Source organism: Polypterus senegalus, chromosome 18 (genome assembly GCF_016835505.1).
Source record: "Polypterus senegalus isolate Bchr_013 chromosome 18, ASM1683550v1, whole genome shotgun sequence".
In the NCBI taxonomy this organism is placed as follows: Eukaryota; Metazoa; Chordata; class Cladistia; order Polypteriformes; family Polypteridae; genus Polypterus; species Polypterus senegalus.
The window spans coordinates 62639799-62663173 of record NC_053171.1 but is presented as its reverse complement, the minus strand read 5'-3'; the positions used below and the strand labels follow the sequence as shown (position 1 = coordinate 62663173).

Here is a 23375-nt window from a genome sequence, read left to right as displayed (position 1 = left end):
ACTACAGTTATAATATTGCACAACCTGAGCCACTTTATAAAGCGCGTATTTACATATGATGACGATATCATTTTTAAGATGAAATGCAGCAAAATATGTTTATTAAATTACACAGATAAAGCTTTAACTTCATTTAAATAATCTATACAGGTATTCTTCACTGGGAGTGTCGTGAAGGATAGAATAATTAAACATGTACTACAAAGGTAGTTCAATGTTCCTTAAACGTTTTGAAGAATCGGCGCTCTAAGCTTACAGATGGCTTAACATCTATTACAGAGCTGATTGTGTGGCGATCGGTTACTTGGAGAAAGAAAAGTAAGGACTGCAGGGGCGGCCACGACAATATACAGTATATTGAATATAAAACAGAAAGAGAAAATAATGACACAGCTAAAAACGCAGGGGCAAATTTTGACAAAAGTTAAACGCTTGTCTCATGAGCACGAGGTGGCTGTGCAGTGTCCACAATGGACATGGCCATCTGCTGTGCATAAGATACCATATTGACATTGGCGGGCAAAGGGGCCACCGATTCTTTCTCTGCCTAAAGCCGCCCATCAGTACTGCTGCAATAAATAATTTCATTGAAGGTCGCACACAATCACTGCGCCGTGAAACCCATGTTTAATAACGTGCTTTAACTCCTATCTTAATGAAAATGATATCATGTATACATCTCAGTATTTTAGTTATTCAGAGAGCTGTCAGATCATGAATGTAATGGATTCTGTGTCCAGTCGGAGGAAGAGAGCCGGTTTAAGAAGCATGTAGTGATTCACACACATAGAGCAAATAGAAGATCACATACAAAACAAAGCATTTAACGTGCTATCTTAATTACGATGTGATTTGAGATACTGGTTAATTAAACGATTTTAAGATGACGTTTATGATGTTCTGCTTTAATGACAAAATAAACTACGTGATTAAAGTGGAAATTTCGAGATTGAAGTTGACATTTTGTGCTTTTTTCCCATTGTGTGCCTATTTTTTGTCTGTACCCTAATAAGCTTTCATACGACACTCAGACGGTGGCCTACGACTCGCCTTTTCACGGCGACTTTGATATCTGAGCTTTCAAGTTTCTCCAACACGCTATGTCACTCGATCAACTTCCTTTTGTTGATTATACCACGGTTTAATTAAACAAATAGTATGTTTTTCCTTTGCCTCCACTTGGTATTTGCTGAAATTCTTATATTTTCCCGCGTGCTTTTCCCATTGTCTTTTCACAGAAGGCTGAGCTTAAGGGCGATTTATATTGATTTGCATATTCAAAGAGGCGTAATTCTGGGAGGAGCTGGAGCAGGACATAAGGCGCGTGCACGAGCGTTAGTTTTCACGCTGACCGGGATTTATGTAGCGGAAGAACGTGGAAGTTGGAGTACACACAGATTCCTGCATCTGGATTTTTCTGTGCGTAAGCACATTTCGGCTTTTGTGCTTACGCCATGTTATAGTGTGAATTCAATGCACGGCGTTATACATGAGGCCTCTGGATCTGGGGCATAGCTCTTCACTGTGCAACTGGGTACTGGACTTCATCACCGGCAGACCTCAGCAAGTGCATATTGGTGGAAAAACTTCCTCTATCATTACCATCAACACTGGCACCCCGCAGGTCAGCGTGCTGAGCCCTTTACTTTACTCTCTCTACACCCATGACTGCATAGCTAAGTACAACTCTAACACCATCCTCAAGTTTGCTGATGATACCACTATAATAGGTCTGATCAGCGAGGACGATAAGAGAGCCTACAGGGAGGAGGTCAGACTCCTGTCAGAATGGTGTCAGGACAACAACCTCACCCTCAATGTAAGCAAAACTAAGAAGATGATTGTGGATTTCCACAAACAGGCAACAGCACAGCCCCATCTACATAGGAGGTGAGGCTGTGGAACAGGTCAGCTGCTTTAGGTTCCTAGGAGTCACCCTCACTGATGACCTTAAATGGTCAAGTCACACTGTGGCATTAGTCAAGAAAGCCCAATAATGCCTCTACTTCCTCAGGGGACTGAGTAAAGCCCTGATGTCCCCCACAACCCTGTGCAGATTCTACAGGTGTACTGTGGAATCCATCCTGACAGGATGCATTACATCCTGCTACAGCAACTGCTCAGTTCAGGACTGCAGAGCTATGCAGCATATGGTGAACACAGCACAGCAGATCATGGGCACACAGCCTCCTGCGATCCATGACATCCACACTACACGCTGTCTCAGGAAAGTGAACTGTATCAGGCGGGACCTCAGCCACCTTACACTGTAACTTTTCACCCTCCTCCCATCGGGGAAGCGACTAAAGTCCATTCGGACGTGCACCTCCAGGTTCAGGAACAGTTTCTACCCAACTGCAATCAGATTCATGAACAATCAGTAACAATCAGTAACAAACTGCAATCAGACTCATGAACAATCAGTAACCTTGTGTCACCTCCACTGCTACCTGCACATATACTTCTGTCACTGTCTCTATTTATTATTTAGGATTCTGGTTTTATTTATTTACTTATTATATTAATTTATTTATTGTGTGTGGGCGTTTTTGTTTTTTTTTTGTCTATGTTCACTGTCTGCAGGGACACATGCAAGCAAGCATTTCATTGTACATGGTACTTCTACACATGACAATAAAGAATTGAAATTGAAATTGTATAACACAATGAATAGTAAAGCTACAGTGACATCCAGTGGCTGACAGGATATGATATGATATGATAGGATATGATGGATATGATAGGATATGATGGAGTTTCCTTCAACTTTGCATGTATAAGACAATAAAGCCCATGACACTTTAATCAAATCGCTAGCTGCCAGCTCTGGAATATAATTTAGGCTGGAAGTTGAGGAAAAAAAATTTTTTAAAAATAAATACAACTGAAAAGACATAACCCATACCCAAAATGGGCAGAGATAAAAAAAAAAAGTCAGAATGAGGGTTAAGTGGATGAAAATGGTAAGGTGTTTATGCAATGTGAGACGATGGTAAAAGCAATGTCACATAATGTTAACACCAAGCACCATGAATTTATTTAAACATTTTCCATATCCACTAATGAATTCAGTGGTTTGGGCAACCAAAGCCTAAACCAGCGTCACTGAGTACAAGGCAGGAACCAACCTAGATTCAGATGTGTGATGGACGCTGGCAGCTCTTTCTGGCCGACACATCCAGGGCACTAGATGGCGTCTTCCCTGCAGCATGGAGGTGCCCCGGAAGGGTGCTATCGTGGGATGCTGCAGGGAGATGTAGGGATTTTTATTTTCCCTGTAGCCCGGAAGTACTCCCAAGTCACAAGGACGGAAGAACAGAAGTACTTCCGGGCTGAAGAAAAATACGAGTCTTCATCTGACCCAGAAGTGCTATGGAATCACATGGACAGAAGGACAGGAGCACTTACGGGTCAAGGACTATTTAAAGGACTATGGGAAACACAGCAAGCTGAGCCGGTGCTGGGAGGGAGTGTGACAGAGCTGCTGGGTGGAGAGGAGGATTGTATCATTGTATATTTGATTATTTATTTGTGTATTGTGGTGGTGGAGATGCTTAAAGCACAATATATTTCAAAAGAAAATAATTAAAATTATTTCTAGTGCTTTTACTTGGTGTCTTCGACGTTCGCCTGTGTGGGTTTTGAAGAGCGACAGTGCCCTCTAGTGTTACAGCTGTTATCTGCCATATAGCACAATTTCAATTTACAGCCTATAGTTATGACTGAGTATCTCTTTGGTTATGTGATGAACTGGCCCTTTGTCCAGGTACAGTTCACGCCGTGATGTTTGGGACAAAGACACATTTTTCCTTGATTTATCCCTCAGCTTTACAGTTTAAAATTATAGATCAATCAATTCAGACACGAATAAAATGCACATTGTAGACTTTAATTTAAGGATATTTGTATACATTTCAATCACAGCATTTATAAATTACTATACAGTACTTTTTATGCATGGACCACAATGGCTCCCTGCCAAAGTGCCCTATAAGAAGGACATTCTGTTTAAAAGCTCTAACCTGAATTGGAAAACATGACCAAAACTCTCTTGGTCCTGCTCTACAGGCTTAAAATCTAATTGTTTCCCTTTAAATTTTGCATGCTTTACAAAGCACCTTGTGAAGTTAATAATTTTGATAAGCATTACATAAAATTGGATTTTATATATTTGGTTAAAATGTTTTTTGTGTTCCTGTGTGTTTAGTTTAATCTATATTTATTTAGTAGAAGCAGTAGTATAAGTAATCTTACTGTCATATTTACAGAGTCCATTAAAATTCATACCTGCATGTCCAATCAACAAGTAACAGGTTGCCACCCTCTGGCACCATGATAAACAAGAATGGATTAAAACAAGGAACTTCATGGCACTGAATACCAAACACAATCAGCTTAAATGATACATTTCTTATCTTTTTCCATGTCATTTTTTCAGTGGAGAAACAGTATGAGGATGCAAGCACACAGAGCATCTTAACAATAGTAGTACTATGTAGCAGTAAAGCACTATAGGCCTGCATTCATGTAAACATTGCTATAAAAAACAGACTGCAATTCAGCCCCTCACAACCTTTAGAAGAATAATGCAGAGAATTATGGCACATGAGGAGAAAGAAAAATAGTAATAGGTAGAGAGAATAAAATGACACACATCAACATTTTTAGACTTATAAAGTGTCAAAAATTTTAAAAGAAAAACAAAACACCCCTTAACATTGACTTGCATATGTGGATTATATTCACTTTACGCTTATTATGCATACTTCCACAGCAGGAGGGCAGTGCTCTATAAAGTAATTACAAATATAGTATAGTAGGGCAGGGCAATATGGCCAAAAATATTTATCACGATATATATTTGAACATTTGTGATAACGATATAACTGACGATATGATTGAAGCGAGACAAAATACTTTACAACTCCACAACTTTATTAGTGCAAAAAAAAACCCTTCAATTTATTTTCACTTAAACAAACAGCTGTTTTTATGTGCATTAAAGCTATATAAAAATGTAATAGTGCAAATGCAAATTCCTTGCTGACAGTTAAACCAAAAGGCATTTCCAGTGAAAATGGGCTGACATATCCGGAGCATAACCATGTATAATATCCACAAAACTTAAAAAGAGTTGCTTTGCAACATAAAACATAACATAAAATTCAAGCCTAGAGTGTCCATAGTCTCACTCAGTGTGTTGGTTATAGTCTCCGCTATGCAGTCAATCATATTGCAGGTTGATACGAAATTAACTCTGACCTCTTTAGTGACCTGGCAAACATATTCAATGTAAATAATTAATTGTTTTACATCTGAGATATCTGTGGCTTCATCACACAGAATACTGAAAAACTTTTCTGTGTGTATATTTTTCAGTATTTTAGATTTTATTTCTGATGCTATGAAATCCAGCAGCTCTTGCATTATTCTTTCAGAGTTGTAATGTGCATTTTTACCAACATTAAGACTTTTGAGTGGGAAAGGGAGAGCCTGTTGGATATTCAATTCACACTTGCACTACGGCAGGTACGCATTCTCGACATTTCCACATTATTCTCGCCATTTACCTCGAGATTAAATTCGACATGTTGACTTTATTCTCGTAGTTTGTCATTAAAGTAGAACATCATAAACTAAACTTCATCTTAAAATGAATGTTTAATTTACTAGATTTTCTCAAACCCTCGTCATAAATTATGTAGCAACATGTCGACTTTATTCTCATCATAAGCATCAAAATTAAAGTGAAAATGTCGAGAATAAAGTCAACATCTCAACTTTATTCTCGACATATAGTTTTTTTTTCTTCACTTTGTCCGTATTTTTTTTTCTTCAACGTGGCCCTAATACGCTTCCGTACAAAACCCTCAGCAATTCAGTGACAAAACTTTTGCTCAGGACACAATGTGTGATGCAAGGGTTTCTGCACACATTTTGCAATATGGACGCAGTTCCAAATATGAGCAAATATAAGAACGGCAGATGGGGTCACTTTAAACAGGAACCACAGTGAGTGCTACAAGGATTTTTGCACACAGAACACACCTAATGCTTAAACAACTGTAGGTGTTGTGAACTTGAACCCGGACACAGACAGACGGACATCGTTGGATCCAACACACACTGTTTATTTACAACTATATTTACAATCACGTGCACCTCAAACCCCAGTGCCTCCAGCACCGTTTCCCCAATGTCCAGGCCTCTCAGTTTCAATGCCTTTCTCCTGGCCGCCTCCAGTCCTCTCTCCAGCTCCGTCTCTCTTCCACCCGACTTCCGCCATTGACTGAAGGGAGGCAGCCCCTTAAATAGGAACCCGGATGGGCTCCAGCTGCTTCCCGGCATTCCTCCGTAGCCACACCCCAGTGTGGCGGAAGTGCCGGCTGCGCACCCGGAAGCCGTCCGGGTGTCCCCTGTCCTATTTCCCCCAGCACTTCCTGGTTTGGTGGAAGTGCTGGGCTCCAGGGATATTCAGGCACCGAGGTGCCGCCTGGCGGTGGCCACGGGTCCCTACAGGGCTGGGATTATTAGCCCCTTACCCGTGGCCCCCAACATAACCAGGGCGGACACCCCCTCGTGGTCTGGAGGAGGCACAAGCCCTCCTCCGGTCCTCCTGGGTGTCCCAGTCGGGGCAACGACAGTGTATATATTGGTTTGCTATGTACTTTACAAGAAGACAGCTGCCGTACGCTCAGCCGCACTATACAGAGACTGCGCTGACGCTGAGAACAGAGATATCACTTCCTGACGCCTTTTGTCTGATATCTAAAAGGCTGGTTTCACTAGACTTTTTTTTTTATTTTATCAGAACTCCTCTTACCCGCCCACCTCCACATCCTCTTTGCTTGTAAACTGCTGCTTAGCTCCCACTATTAGCATGTACAGTCCCCTCTCCCTACTCCTTGCAACTGTATTAAGCTGCTACACTCCCACTATTACCATGTACAGCCCGCTCTCGAAACCCCACCTCTCTATAGTCTTTGCTTGTGAACTCTGCTCTGCCTCGACACCCACTATAGGCTGTAGCAGTATTTGCCCAACCGCCCGCTCGTCCCTTGCCATCTCTGCAGATCTGCGGCTGTCATCTCACAATATCATGCGAGAGGACAGTCGGGCGCTGAACTAAATTAGCCGGGCGGAGCGCCCGGCTAAAAGACGCTAGGGAGAACACTGCGTTATAATTAACTTACCTACTACAATGTGCAGGCGATGTCCGAAGCATGAAAGTCTGCTCCAGTTGTTGAGTGTGACGGCTTTCACAACGTTGGCCCCGTTGTCGGTCGTCACACACACTTGTTTTCCTCCTGAAGATTCCACGAGCTGAGGAACTCTTTTAAGCCTTTGGCTATATTTTCCCCTGTATGGTCCTCGGGGAAAAAACTTGTTTCAAGGCACTTGTTTTGTAGCTTCCAGTCTTTGTCCACGTAGTGTATTGTGAGGCTCATAGAGGGGTCTGATGTTCGGCTTGACTACATGTCCGTGGTGGACGCAAAAAACTCCACTGAAAATAATGCATTTGACACCTCAGTACGGACCTCTTCATATAAAGCAGGCAAGGCGAGTAGGCGACTTTAGAAAAGTATTTCTAGGTGGGCAGCTTGTAGCGTGGATCAAACTTTTTAAGCATCTTTGTGAAACCTTCTCTTTCCACGCTCTGAAAGGGCATCATATCCCTGGCTAAACAATGCGTCACTGCATTAGTTAGTTCCCCCCAGCATTTGCTACTTTTGTCACAAGGCGTGCAGCTATTTAAAGCTATGCCGATTGTTTGTTGAGTCAGCTTCTTTGGTCTAACCACCACGCTAGTTGAAGCAGACGCCTCTTCACGTGCTTTAACAGCTTTGTTGTACTCCAACAAGTGCTTCTGCTTCAAATGATGAAATAGGTTTGTGGTGTTTCATCCCTTCGCCACGACGGCCCGCTTGCATGTTCAACAAAAAATTGTGCTTTGTTGGGTATCTGACAGGCGAAAACCAAACCAGTTCCACACCACTGAAGTTGCACCATTTTTACAAACCAATTCTGGTTCATCTGTTTCATTCAACGATACGCTTTCGCCCTTCTGATTCTCCGTCGCCACCATGCTTTCTCCACCATGTGCGTATGAAAACAAAGGCACTGCACATGCACGTTTTACCCATATTCTACCGCGATATTTCATTTTCTTATCATTGCCTAACATTGTACCGGTATTACCGTGAAAGATATAATATGGCCCAGCCCTATAGTATAGTATGAAAAATTAAATCAAACATCAAAACATCACAACATATCATTATCAAGAAAACACAACAGCAAGCATGTAGTTTAAACACCTTTTTGTAAGAGAAAACATTTAGAATTTCTGAGCAAATGGCTTCTAAATGCCCTTTTGTACTTCCCATGCATCTGACTTAATATTTAAATGAAATCTTTCCAACCATCCAATTATCCACTGAGGAATGTACTTCTGGGAGCTGAAAACCTTAACACAGCTTATGTCAGAAAAGATTCAGTGAAAAGAGAAACCTATGAACTGTATTCAGATTTTTCAGAGATTTTTCAGGTAAGAAAAGTAGACGTTTTGAGATAAGGTAGTTCTATTTATTAACACCAACGAATAGTAAATATATTGCATGTTACACATGCAAGTAAGAATATCACTGTAGCCTATACATGTGACAATCATGACAATATTCATCTTTTTCTTTACCAAAGCTATTTATTCCAATACAGAAACATGAAATTGATGGACTAAAGCCTATGCTATGAATAACTATCACATCAATGCATTATATGGTAATGAAATTTTCATTTGGTGCATATCTTATAATTAAGTAAGGCATACAAATTAAGGGCTCGTTTATACTTCACGCTCAAAACATGTACATGCACGTATCATGGCTGCCACGCGTTCCCAGCGGTCATTTCACGCGTCCTCTGAGCAGGTCCTCAGAAATTAACGCAATACGTGGCAGTACAAGCAAAAAGTCGGGGGGTATAGTGTTCTAAAATTTGGAATGTGACATTAGAGTCTCTGTTTACTATCTACATGTGACAGAAAGCCACTTTGTGGATCCTGCGGGATCAAAGTGCGCGCTTCGATGTTTGATGAATGGTTCGATGTGGTGAAACAAAATGCTGACATAAAGATGCATTTGTGGAGCTTTTATATTCAAGCATTGCATATTCCTGATCATAATGACACGATACATTTTAAAAGTCTCACATACCTACACACACTTAGAGACTTAATGCAGAGGAACCGGATAAACCTCTGGCACTATCAGAATAACTAGATGCTATAAAGTCACTTCATTGTGGTAAAGCAACAGGCCCTAATGGCTACCCTGTCGAATTTTATAAGAAACTCTCCACTCAGCTAGCTCCCCTCCTATTAGCAACATTTACAGAAGCTAGAGACAATCAAATTCTACCTCAAACTTTTTGCCAAGCATTAATCACCTTCTTTCCTAAACAAAATAAGGACTTATTACAATGTTCATCATATAGACCAATTTCACTTATGAATAATGATGTTAAGATACTCTCAAAAATCACAGCTAGAAGGATGGAGAAAGTGCTGCCTTCGATAATATCACAAGATCAAACTGGATTTATCAAGGGCCAACACTTATCTTCCAATCTTTGATGCCTGTTTAATGTAATATACTCACCAACAAAGTCAAACACCCCAGAGATGATATTATCATTGGATGCAGAAAAAGCATTTGACATGATTGAATGGAAATACCTTTTCACTACATCAGAGAAATTTGGGTTTGGCCCGAACATTTGTGCATGGATCAAACTACTGTATACCAATCCAGAAGCCTCAGTTTGTATTAACAAAATTTGTTCAGACTACTTTAAACTAGAACGTGGTACCAGACAAGGATGCCCCTTGTCACCACTGCTATTTGCAATCGCCATTGAACAACTGGCGGTTCACTGTCGAAATTCTTATCAGATAAAGGGGATTTTCAGAGAAGGACGGGAACAGAAAATTTCTCTATATGCAGATGAACAGATATATATCAGACCCACAAAATTCTGTGCCTGCAGTCTTAACAGCACTTACACAATTTCAAAAGATCTCTGGTCTCAGAATTAATTTGAATAAAAGTGTGCTCTTTCCAGTAAATTTTCAAGCACTCAATATTAGATTGGACACCTTCCCTTTAATCATTGCAGATCAGTTTAAATACCTTAAATAGAGCTCTTTATCAACAAAATTTTGCCGTCTGTATGGAAAAAAATGAAGCAAGACTTGCACAGATGGTCAACCCTTCATCTCAACCTAGCTGGAAGAATTAATGTTGTTAAGATGAATATTCTTCCTAAGCTTCTTTTTTTTATTTCAAAACATTCCAAAATACTTGTACATCGATAAATCATTTTTTAAGCAATTAGATTCAACAATAACCTCATTTATTTGGAACTCAAAACATCCCTGTATCCAAAGAGCGACCCTACAAAGACCTAAGGCAGAAGGTGGGATGGCTCTACCCAACTTTCAGTTTTATTACTGGGCAGCATACATACAAACTATAAAAACCTGGACACAAACAGATGAACATATGCAGGCTTGGTCTGCAATAGAAGTAAAATTCTGCAGTACTTCTTCATATTCCCTGCTTTGTGCCCCAATAAATGCAAGTTATTGGCAATATACTAATAACCCAATTGTGCTTCACTCACTCAGAACATGGAACCAATGTAGAAAGCATTTTAAGATGGAGAATCTTTTATCTGTGGCACCTCTGCTAGAGAACCACCTCTTTCAACCATCGCAAACATATGCAGCTTTTAATATATGGAAAAGATTTGGGATTAAATTGCTTAGAGATCTATATATAGACAACATCATTGCATCCAATGAACAATTACATTCCAAATTTAGCTTTCCAGCCACACATTTCTTTCACTATCTTCAAATTAGGAGCTTTGTTAAAACAGAACCTGCCTGATTTTCATCATCTTGCACCCTCCTCCATGCCAGAAAAATATTGCTCATTTTCAAAGACTTAGACACCATCTCTGCAATATATAAAATTATTTTGCAGTCCCTCCCTTTTAAAGATCCAAGAGGACAATGGAAAAAAGATTTCTTAATCAATATATCAGAAAAAGAGTGGAAAATAGCAATGCAGAGACTTCACTCAAGCTCCATATGCGCAAAGCATACAATTATTCAACTCAAAATGATATATCCAGCACATCTGTCCCTGTGATAAAAAAAACAATAAAGTACGTAAAGGCAGTCCCCGGGTTACGTATGAGATAGGGATTGTAGGTTTGTGCTTAAGTTGAATTTGTATGTAAGTCGGAACAGGTACATTATTTTAATAAATGCTATTGTTGACTGACTGTAACCAAGTGCTCTGCCAATGAATGATGAAGTTTCACCTATTTCTGACCTTTTTATTATTTCTTTATTTTCAATGGTGATGGTTTTTCTCTTCTTTACTATATCACCAGCACTTGCATCAGAATTGTGTTTCAGAGACATTCTTGAAGGGTTAGGACAAAAGGTTAAGATGAGCTCTTCTGCACAGCACTGTACACACTATCACAGCAGGAAGGCACCAGTCGTCAACATGTCTGATGTATAGGGTGGTCCAGATCTAATTATGCAATTTTCATTACACTATAACTTCTTTAGTTTATTACATTAGAAAATCACCCAAAAACTCCCGGACCATCGAGAAGTGTGCGAACTGACGACATGAAGAATCGTCCCTGCATAAATCAAAGTCATCCAGACGATCTGGATCTGCATAATTAGATCTGGACCACCCTGTACTGACAAGAGACAACTTCCTATGTGCGTAACAGTACAAGCAGGCTTGCTATTCAGAATGAATGGGGGTAGCGAGGGACAGTTCATCACCAGCCCACCTCACAGTCACCTCCACTACAGTATGCTGCCTGCAGTGTCCACCGCATCACCACCCCCATTCAACACGCAGCCATCCTAAGCACACTACAATGCTACCCACCGCCACCCAGTTCACCCTCAATGGCCTCCGTTCAGCCACAACCGGGTCACCGCTTGCAGCATTACCAGCTACCTACCGAGAATGAATGGGCAGTCGTGTGTGGTGGGCAGGCAGTGAAACCGCTTGACTCCGGGAGCCGCCCGAGGGGCGCTACACTGTGCGAGCAGCGAAATCGCCCCCCTCCAGCCTCTGTCCAGCCACCGCTTGCAGTGTACCCAGGCCGAAGATAACGGAGCAGCAGTTACTGAGGCGCATGCGTCGCAGCTGCAGCCTCATCTGTATGTTGTAGGTTTGTTGTCCGTAAACTGGAGACTACCTGTACTTACTTGAAACAGAAGATTTTTGTTCAAACTTGAATAAATAAACTGTCCTCTGATTTTCTTTTTCGTAGTACTGCTCCTCAATAAATAATTATATTCAAAGTTCAAATCACAAATAAGTACATGTCACATCAAACGAACCAATTGAGAATGTTTTATGAAAGCATGACCGTACAAGACTGATAGATTCTGCTAATATCGAATATCCATCGTCTTGTCCCACCACGAGTAAGTGCGAACATGCAATGGTTTTTCATGTCCGCAATTGCTTTGATATGTTCGATACAACAATGCACAGTCACGTTTGTGCTACATGTATTTTTGTGCATTCTTACGTGTGACTCTTTTAATGACACATTTTACCTTTTCGTTCGCAAGTTTGGTATGTAATGTGTTTTTATCAAAAAAGTTGTTTTTTTTTTAATTATTTTACTTCTTAATTAGGTACCTATTGGAATCATAGATATTTTGAAATAACAAATAGCAGTACTAAGGGGGTCTATTTTTGCTGTCGTCGACCCCCAAATTTTTTTATGGAAACTACTGACCCCTAGAAATTTCAAATCGACCAGTTTAGGAACTCTTGAGTTAGAGGATCTGTACAGAATTTTTTCAAAACCTGGCAGGATCGAATCAATAATATTTTAGAATAAGCTCTTAATGAACCAAGGAAGCAATTATCTCCACATTTCTTTCTCTTCTCCATTCATCTCTATTGCCCTATTAAAATCATAAATTTAGGTATGTTTACAAGCCTTAAGTTTTACTCCATTGGCCGTGCTCTCTCTCTCTCTCTCAGGGGTGGGGGGCAACTTGTTTTCAATCCTATTTTTTGTAAAAAGTGATCTGTTTGTATGGAATGATTACAATAAAACTGATAAAATTAAAAAAAAAAGTCTCACATACCGTCTAATGTGCCATCTTTTTTTTCTGTGGCTTCCTCCGGACCTGACAGCAGTGCAAACAGCAATAGATCATCACACAGAACACATTAAATGTATGATATTCCAACTCTCTGCACATTTAGAATCCTAAGATTTATACTTGATATCACTTTCATAATGAAATGCATTAAAGTATTTATGTTAAATTTTACAGATAAATCGGTAATTTCATTTAAATAATGAACACTGTTAATAATTACACACATGGGTGTAACACGGTGGAAGAACGGTAGCACTGCTGTCTCACAGGGAGTCACGTTGCTGGTATTCTCTGCCTGGAGTTTGCATGTTTTCCTGCTGGGTTTCCACCGTGTGCTCCAGTTCGTTTCCAAAGATATGCAGATTTGGTGACACTAAAATGACGCTAGTGTATGTGAGTGCTTGTATTCATTCATCTTGCGATGAGCTGATGCCTCGTCCAGGAATTGTTTCTGTCTCATGCCCAATGCTAGCTGGAATGGACACATCCCTGGATTGATGAATTTAACCATTAAACATTATTTTCAGAGATATTGTGGTAAGGTGTCATTGGAATTTAAAGGGTGTTCCCGGCAATTCACAACATAGAAAGCCGAACCGAATCTCGCACTGCCACCTGGTGGATTCCTCCAGATTAACGTACGCGCGCAAGTATAAACAGTACAACGCTTGGGTAGCAGGAGCATCTGCTGCAGCATGCGTTACGTGAAGTATAAACCCGGCCTTTGAGTTGATATGCACTTACATTATGATTGTAGGGTGGTAAAGCACACCAGCAGTCAAGTGCTGCCACCTCACATCTCAAGGACCCGAGTTTAGTTATGGCCTGACTCTTACATTCTCCTTGTTCCCCTACATGGATTTTTGTGCATTGCGACAATCGATGGCGCTATACCAGCGCTTAACCCTGCACAGACAGATGCAGGAGGCACCCTAATAAACACAAAAGTTTTATTTTCTTTTTCTTTGCCTGTGGGCAACATCTTCCTCGTTTCCCACAGGAACAACACTGTCCCAAAGCACCAACACTACAATATACAAATCCTTAACTTTCTCTTTCTTTTTTTCTCCTCCACTCCTCTCCAGCAAGCTTTGTCTCCCTCCTCCTGACTCTGGCTACCGAAGTGGTGACTGCTGGATCCTTTTATTATAACACCCCCGGAAGTGCTCCAGGTGCTCATTGACGGCTTTGATATCATAGATCAGAAGGCGCATACTAATTCAGCGTGAGCAGGAACACTCAAGAATAAAACTGAATAAAAAAAATTTGCATTCAGTCATTTTCATTCACGCACAACACTCACATCCATGTCCACAGTTTTAAGCTCCAGTTTTATTCTCTCAATCACGATCATGCTCTAACACCCCCCCCCCCGCCTCTCCTGATCTGACTATAAGTAACAGTGCCAGCGTAAATTCACACCCGATTTGACGCTGTTCGTTTTCAAATAATATTGCATTAGTAGGATGATGTTTTCTGATTAATTTTATACCCAATGTCCCATATATTTGTCTCTTTCTTTTTTTTCTCCGTGCTGTGTCGACATTGTGCACAAGAAGGCGTGAGCTTATTCAGTGCAGCAGGATCAGCCCACATGTACTGTGCAAGGCATGCACGGGGGCCACTGTGAAAAGTAGAGTGTTCATGGCTCATATTGCAGAGGAACTTCGTCGTTGCATCTTACTAGAAAAGTCAATGGAAAAAAAAAAGGAGGATCCAACATCGACAAGCTTCTGTTCCAAGACAGCCGCTGCGTCGACATCGTGCACTAGAAGGCATGAGTTTATTCAGTGCAGCAGGAACACTCAACAAAATTGAATAAAAAAAAATAAAAAAATAAAGTGATGGTGAGATACGAAGAAGGCAGATTCACCAATGTTTGTGTGTCAGTTTTAATCCCTCCAGATCAGAGAATGTCCAGTTCCATTGCCTCAAAACACTACTTGTATCTACAGTTACTCCCATTTTCAAATAAAAACTAAAAGTGTCAGATCCCTAGGGCGGTGTATGTATGGTGATCGTGACTGAGAGAATAAAAGTGAAAAAAAAAAGGTAACTTTTACAAGGGCAGTACTATAAATATACACGGTCTGTTACAGACGCAAACCAAATGCATATGTGTACTGTACGAGGGATATCCAGAAAAAAAGGTTACAACAGCTGTTAAAAATCGAAAAAATGAATATATTTCAACCAAATTTACAGGGTATGTTCCAAAATATGTGTTTATTTCTCAACATAATCACCGTCAACTTCGATGCACTTCTTCAGCCTGGGCACCAGCTTTTTTATACCCTCGTCAAATACACTCCGCTCCACCTCCGAAAGCCACTTCTCCACTGTCTCCTTCACCTCCTCATCATTGGAAAAACGTTTCCCACCCAAGAATTCTCTCAGTTTGGTGAAAAGGTGAAAATCTGAGGGCGCAAGGTCCGGGGAATAGGGTGGGTGGGTAACAATATCCCATCCAAAGGACACAAGCAGGTCCTGAGTCACACAAGCGGTATGGGGTCTGCCGTTGTTGTGAAGGAGGGACACACCACGAGTCAGCATTCCCCTCCTTTTGTCCTTAATTTTAAAAAAAAATTTTTTTAGGGTCTCACAATATGTTTCAGCATTGATGGTGGTCCCTTTGTTCATGAAATCCACCAACAAAACCCCTTTTCTGTCCCAAAAGACAGATGCCATAATCTTCCGCTCTGAAAACTGAACTTTGAATTTTTTGGCTGATAGGGAATGGGTATGGCGCCATTGTTGGGACTGCCTTTTGGACTCAGGAGTATAGTGACATACCCAAGTTTCGTCTCCAGTCACAATAGAGTCAAGGAACGCCTCACCCTCGATTTCATAACACTGAAGAAATTCCGTGCAGCCAAAGCGATTTTGGCGATGTTCTGGAGTCAACATTTTTGGCACCCATCTTGCACTCAGCTTCCTGTAATCAAGTTTTTCTGAGACAATTTCACCCATGAGACTTCGTGAGATGTGTGGGAACATTTCAGGAAGGGTGTCAATCGTCACACAACGATCACTGCGAATATTTTCATCAACTTGCTGCAGAAGCTCTTCTGAAACAAGAGACGGCCTCCCACTCCTTTCTTCATTATGACTGTCAGTGAGACCTTGTTTGAACGACCTAACCCACTTGTAAACATGCTGACGTGACATTACCTCAGGTCCATAAGTTTCCACAAGCTGACGATGGATCTCGGCCGCAGATTCGCGACGCAAAGTGAGGAACTTGATGACCGAACGAATCTCGCATCGGCGGTAGGTGGAGCAAACGGCCTCAGCAGAGGTTGACTAACTCGCTTGCTGTGATGACATTTCACAACTGACTGACGCGGCTTATTTTGACTGTTAGGACCCCCCTACACGCAAGTATGCCAACCTTCGAAAAAAAAAAATTCCCTGAACCCTCCAGGGCACTTGTAACCTTTTTTTCTGAATATCCCTCGTATAATATTAACAATAACAGCAGCTCACTACTGAAAACAGCAAATACAGGAGACAGTCAGGATCGAACCGGGGACTCTTGATTCCAAGTCAGCAAATCTTACTGCTACGCCACGGAAGCTGTTGCATCATCTTTGAACCTTTTGTGAAAGTGTTTATTTAATCTTTGGAAATCAGGCTTAACACATTATACACTTCATGTCTACATTTTGTTAATTATTACTAAAACATGTAAAACATTTCTGTTTTAACGATGTGTTTACTGTACATAGATTGTTGTAGACACGCAACACACATGAAATGCATGTGTTCCAAATAAAGATATAGTATTTATAAAAGGTGTGATTTTGCTTGACTTCTCACTCTATACAACTCCAAGCAACTGACACACAGGTAAACAGACTTAAGCTGAGAAAACTGTGCACCGGTGGGGGATGTGATAGCAGACTGCTTGCTGGTTATCAACACATTTACAGGACAATTAAGAAGCAGATGGACAGGTGCGAAGCGATTTAAGGTGGGACGGATCTAACAAGTTTTTTTGTAGCCTCTGGTAATTCTAGTGTTAAACAACTTTGTAAAGACGATTACCAATAGTATACCTCTTTCTTAAATCTAGACAATAGACCATGAAGAAATACCTCATCAAGAGTAGTTTCATCACCCGCAGTGCATCGAGCTTGGGACAGTAGCAATAGCTCTAGGAGGTCAATCTTGTGAAAGAGCCAGGAAAGCGCTAAGAGCAGTTCGCGACTTCCTTCAGATCCATCACCCGGCAGCCAGTATAGTTCTGGTGCTCCATAACCAGAATGCCAAAGTGCAGACTTCACAAAATGAACCTTTGCATCTTGTCAATAAAAACAAAAAGAGAGCATCCATATTACAAAAATACATCTTAAAAAGAAGAACCTAAGTGTACACAATGAAGCACATAAAATCAACTGCCTAAAATGACTTACTGGACATATCAAAAGGACAATTTTCTGTATACATCTAACTTTTTGATTATGTTCGGGTAAATCAATCCACCTTTGGAAAAAACTTAGGGCAGATGAATCATATTTAAAAGGTTTTCTTAGTCATATTAACTAGCAAAAACCAAGAAATAAAATCAAACATAAATTCATTACAAAATAAGACAATCCATTATATGAATTTGCTAAGTAGGCAAATGCCCATTTTAAACATTAAAGTGTAACACCACATACGGCATTATTAACGTTCACTAAAGCAATTTTAAGCTTATCAAAAAAACAGAAGGCAGCCAGTCTATAGGATTAAGGTCAGGGCTTTGACTCGACCATTGCATGACAACACCATTGCTTATGTGTTTATGGTCGTAGTGGGCATGACCCACTTTCTCTTGAGCTTCAGTTCACAAAGAGATACCCTGACAATTTCCAGTAGAATTTGTTGTTATACACCAGAATTCTCAATGATGGCAGGCTATCCTGATCCGCTGCATTTTTTTCTTTTTTTAAACTTTTATTGAATTTATTAACACTTGAATTCCTGAAGCTTACGAAAAACCTTTTATTCCCAGCTCACCTTAAATCCCTTCATGCCTCTACCACCAGCATCTTTTGTTTTGCAAATGCATCGATCAGCACAAGCAGCAAGCTGCCTTCTGTCCCATCCCTAGCCATGACGAAGCTCAGCTCATGGGCAAAAAGTTCTCCCGGCTCAAACCAAGGCTCCTTATCTGCGTGTGATGTGCCTGGAGTTGTATAGGGTAAATAATCTATATATATAATTCACTAAGGCAAGACAACCATGAAAAGCACGGCGGAAGGGGCGTGGATTCACTAAGCCACCGACAAGTGAGACACCTATGGCGCACACCGGAAGGAGCCACGCCCACCAACTACAAGACCATTGGATACGACGACAACTTGCAGGGCCACGCCCACCAACTCGGACGCGACGACACAGAAAAAATGGCGTCATTTATGTTCGTCTGTCGTAGATGCCACATGCAGTGCAGGTCAGGTTAATGTCATGTACCTCTGAGCTACGTTGACTGTTCATAGAGGCATGTTTCTCGCAGAGGTGAATCGCCATATGCAGCGTGTGAAACGGTTTGTGAGGGGTATCCCATGGGATCCTTAAAACAATCCTTTAAAACTGAGGATAAAGCACAATGAAGGAATCAGTTTTTAAAAACCAATAAGCCCTGTGCCTCTGTTTCATTACCGTCTCATCTGCTTCACCAATGCAGGCCCTGCAACAGTCGAGACGCTCTGTCAGCAGCTGACCTTCTCTGTGCCTGACCGGTTCACATAGAGGCAGCGTAAGAGAAAGCCGCGCCAGAGACAGACAGAGGCACACACATAGGCAGCTGGTGGGACACATGACCAGGCGGTGTGTATGCTTTGAGAATGAGGCTGGACGCGGCTTGCGACCGGGCACATGAGCAGGCAGTGTGTTTGCTTCAAGTGCGAGGGTGGATGCGACAGGACCATCTAGGAAAAATCATGTCGCGGATGTGATTCGCTGTATGCAGTGTGTAAAACAGTTTGTCGCAGATGTCAATCGCTGTATGCGGCGTGTAGAACAGATTGCGAGGGGTGTCCCTGTGTCTTTCCAGTTTGCGAGGGGTGTCCCTGTGTCTTTCCAGAAGTGTTCAACCATCAATAAATAATTATGCGGCGTTTGTTATGCCGCGGGTTCACTACTGTTTTGTATTTTGCTCTCTCCAGAGTTCCATCTTTTCATTCACTTACACTTACACACTAACCTGTTTTAGACAACCGTGTCTTTCCAGAAGTGTTTACCATTCAATAAATAATTATGCATGAGATTGAGCGTGTGTCTAGGCGTGGGTAAGCCATTGAACCCCATTCGGGCTGCAAACCGTGGAAATGCCACTAAGTGCGACTCATACGCTCCCACTGTTTTCGTCCCTATCCTTTGTACACACCCCCCTCCCACACGTTGACTGTTAATAGAGGCATGTTTCTCGCGGAGGTGAATCGCCATATGCAGCGTGTAAAACTGTTTGCGAGGGGTATCCCATGGGATCATTAAAACATTCCTTTACAACTGAGGTTAAAACACAATGAAGTGAGCAGTCTTTAAAAAACGAGTTTTTGGTTACGACGCACGACCGCGTGTAGCATAGCAAAGTGTTGTACAAGCTACATACAGCAATTCGCATCCGAGACAAACATGCGTCTTCTTAGATGCTCCTGCACTTTGTACACACCCTCCCACCTCGCTCGCGCCGACGGATGATTGTGTGTTGGTTCGTTCCGTGCATTGTTACAATGTTGCTTTTCTTGCTGATTTATTACATTACCGATTTTGCAAATGTTACATTTTCTCCCTGTGCTTAAAAATTATTAAAAAAACGGCCTGATTATGCGGCGTATGGTATGTCGCGGGTTGGCTAGTACAATATATTGTTATTTGGAATACATGCATTTCATGTGTGTTTCGTGCCTACAAAGATCTGGGTAAGTGTAGGGTGAAAGGAAATGTGAGAAATTCAAGAAATGCTGAATACATACCTAAAGCAGAAACTTTTTCCATGTTATATTAATAATGATGAGAAGTTTATAATGTGTGAAGACTTTAGTCCAAATATCAAATAAACGCATGCACTTTTATTCAAAAATATAATCAAAGAAAAAAAAAAACTTTCGATTTACATTTGACTGTCAATGAGTTAAAAACTCAAGGTCAAATGTCAATCGACAGGAAGTTTACACATATTCTTGAATGGTGCAGAGGTAAGAACTGTTGCCTTATAACCTGGAGGTCCCAGGTTCGAGACCAGGCGTTTCATGTTTTGAGTAGCGAGCTGCTATTATTGTTATTATTATTTATTCAATATATTAAAAATATACATTTGATTTCAGTCTGCATCATCCGGTGTAATTTTTGGCTACGTGCAAAAGTTAGTGCTTATTTTTTTATTATTCAGTTTTATTCTCTTAGTGACGTTCGCGTACAGCGAACTTGCCTCTCCCTCATTGAGTTGATGGCATTTATCTCTATTCTTTTCACAAGAGCAGCACTGTGGCTGATGTCTGCTCAGAACTGTTTGTTGTACAGGCAATAAAAGATACAATGTCCTGTGACCGCTATCAGACTGGACAAAGGCAGGACCGTAGCAACAGAGAGCTGCTGCACCGCTACGCACCTCTACTTGGCGCTATAAGTAAAATGGGACTTCCACCTGCAGCTAAAATCACTTCAGTATGCAAGCAATTTGCCACGTTAGTGTTTAGATCTGACAGCGCCGTGTTAACAGTGTATGCGCCCAAAAAGAAGAAGCCTTTGATTTCAGTCTGTAACAGCTGGTGTAAAGTTTTGCGACCTGTAAAAGATATTGCTAAAGGGGTAGAACCAGACACACAAATGCTGGTGAATCATGTCTTCTTAGTGTCTTGTTGTCACTTGAATTTTTTTATTCAGCTTTGTTCTTGAATAAAAGCACACTTGTTTCATTATATCTTTGTGAAAGTGTTTATTTTACATTCCATTAACCACTTGAATGAGATCGAATCTGTCTCTGCCTCTCTCGCACACGCACGTCATTATTTGAAAACGCTATGGCAGATCTTGCCTGTACTCCGCATTATGGTGCATGATACTGAAAATGCAGACAGAGCGGAGTACAAGCAAAATCGAAAAAACTATATGCCACTCGTGTTCAAATGGCATATCGTTTTTCGATCATGCTTGTACTCCTCTCTGTCTGCATTTTCAGTATCATGCACTATAACGCGGAGTACAGGCAAGACCTGGCAATAATAAATAAAAATAATAATAGTAGGAGCTCAGTATTTAAAATACGGAGCGCCCGGTCTTGAACCCGGGACCTCCAGGTTATATCAGACACAAGTTCTTACCTCTGCACCATTCAAGAATATGTGTAAACTCCCTGTCGACTGACATTTGATCTTGAGTTTTTAACTCATTGACAACCACGTGTAAACCGAATGCTTTTTTTTTCTTTGCTTATATTCTTGAATAAAAGCACACGTGCGCAAACTCCAGGCACATCACATGCAGATAAGGAGCGTTGATTTGAGCTGGGAGAACTTTTTGCCCGCAAGCTCTGCTCTGTCAAGGTGGGGGATGGAACAACATGCTGCTTGCTGTTTGTGCTGATCAACGCTGAAAGACGCTGATGGAGAGGTGGGAAGGGATTTAAGGTGGGCAAGTTACAAGTTTTTTCCACGGCTTCAGGAATTCTAGTGTTAAAAGCATATAACATTCCATACAATCCAGTCAAACTTAATAAAACTAAATTCAAATGAAACCCCACCCATGAGAAAGAGAGGAAGGCCAAAAGCCAGAGTAAAACTATTGAGAATAGTAAAGAGAAAAAGTAGTCTTTATACCCCCAATATAAATACCTATTCTAAAATATTATTGATTAGGTCCTGCCAGGTTTTAAATAAGTTTTGAAAAAATCCTGTGAGAATTTGAATTTTTCTGATTTCAAATAGTATATAACATTAGTTTCCCACTGACTTAAAAGAGGAGGGTGAAGATTCTTCCAGTTGAGGAAGACAAGTCTACGTGCTAGTAGTGAATTCTGATAGTGTCAGAGGTTTATCCAGTTCTTCTGCACCTACAGTACCTAGCTGTGATATCCGTAAAGCATCAAAAAACGCATTAGATTGTGTCTTGTGTTCTTTAAACCGAGGAGAATACTAGGACTTATAATAGTCTCTAACTGTGTGCATTATATTTTCATGGCCGATGATTCTATCTTTGTGTGGGTGATAACTAATATTGCACTGCTAACTTCCTGCTTATGGATTTGTTGAACTAAGATCTTGTTAGCCTTCTATCCATGTTCATAGTAACAATGTCACAATTTTAAAATGAGTTCTTCTGTTTCTTTTGTTGTCAAGAGGTTCAGTTCTGATTGCAAAGCCTCTCTTTTCCTAAAAGGTGCCTCATTTGGAGACCTGGAATGTTCTTGATCTATTCTGGTAATTTCACTAATTAACTCTGAGGCCTTCTTGGTTTCCAATTTATTTTTATGGGAAAGATATGAGATAATCTGTCCTCTTAAAAATGCCTTCAGAGTTTCCCGCATAAACCTCAGAGGATGTATTTGTCTGTAAAAAATCAATTTGCTTGGATATAAACTCTGTACAGTACTCGGCAGCTAATGACAGGGAGTTAAGACGGCAGCTGCGAGATGAGTATGTGTGACATAGTGATGCGAGCTCCTTGATCGGAGGGGCATGGTCGGAGATGATAATAGCATTGTATCTGCAAGATTTGATTGTGGACAAGAAATTGTTATCTATAAAAAAAATAATCAATTCTTGAGTAACAATGATGTACTGGTGAGAAGAAGGAATATGTTGTTAAGAATGGATTTAGTAATCTCCATGGGTCTGATAAGATATGATCAATTAAAAACTGAGTGATTATTTCTGCAGTGTTAGAAATTGTCAGCTCTGTTGCTGACTTATGCAGGTCGGGATTTAAAACACAAAGTCTCCGGCCATTATAATTTTGGGAGTGTTCAAGTTAGGAATGGATGCAAATACATTTTGGATACAGTTTCTATCATCCACATATAGATATTTATCAAAATCACTTTACAATTAAATAAATTACCCATAACCATCACATATTGCCCTTCACAGTCTGATACTACATCTGATAGTACAAATGAAATCGTTCTGTGGATTAAGATTCCCACACCTCTAGTTTTCTT

At 40.7% G+C, this 23375-nt stretch overlaps 1 protein-coding gene across 2 annotated transcripts in view; it reads right to left on the bottom strand.

Annotated features, from left to right (window-relative positions):
* Positions 1 to 23375, bottom strand: part of tedc1 (tubulin epsilon and delta complex 1) — a 139639-nt gene that overhangs the window by 84803 nt on the left and 31461 nt on the right. For both annotated transcript variants that reach the window (XM_039742173.1, XM_039742172.1), the window contains exon 3: positions 17326 to 17531. In XM_039742173.1, the coding sequence (XP_039598107.1) occupies positions 17326 to 17531 (206 nt within the window). The remainder of the gene's footprint in view (positions 1 to 17325; positions 17532 to 23375) is intronic.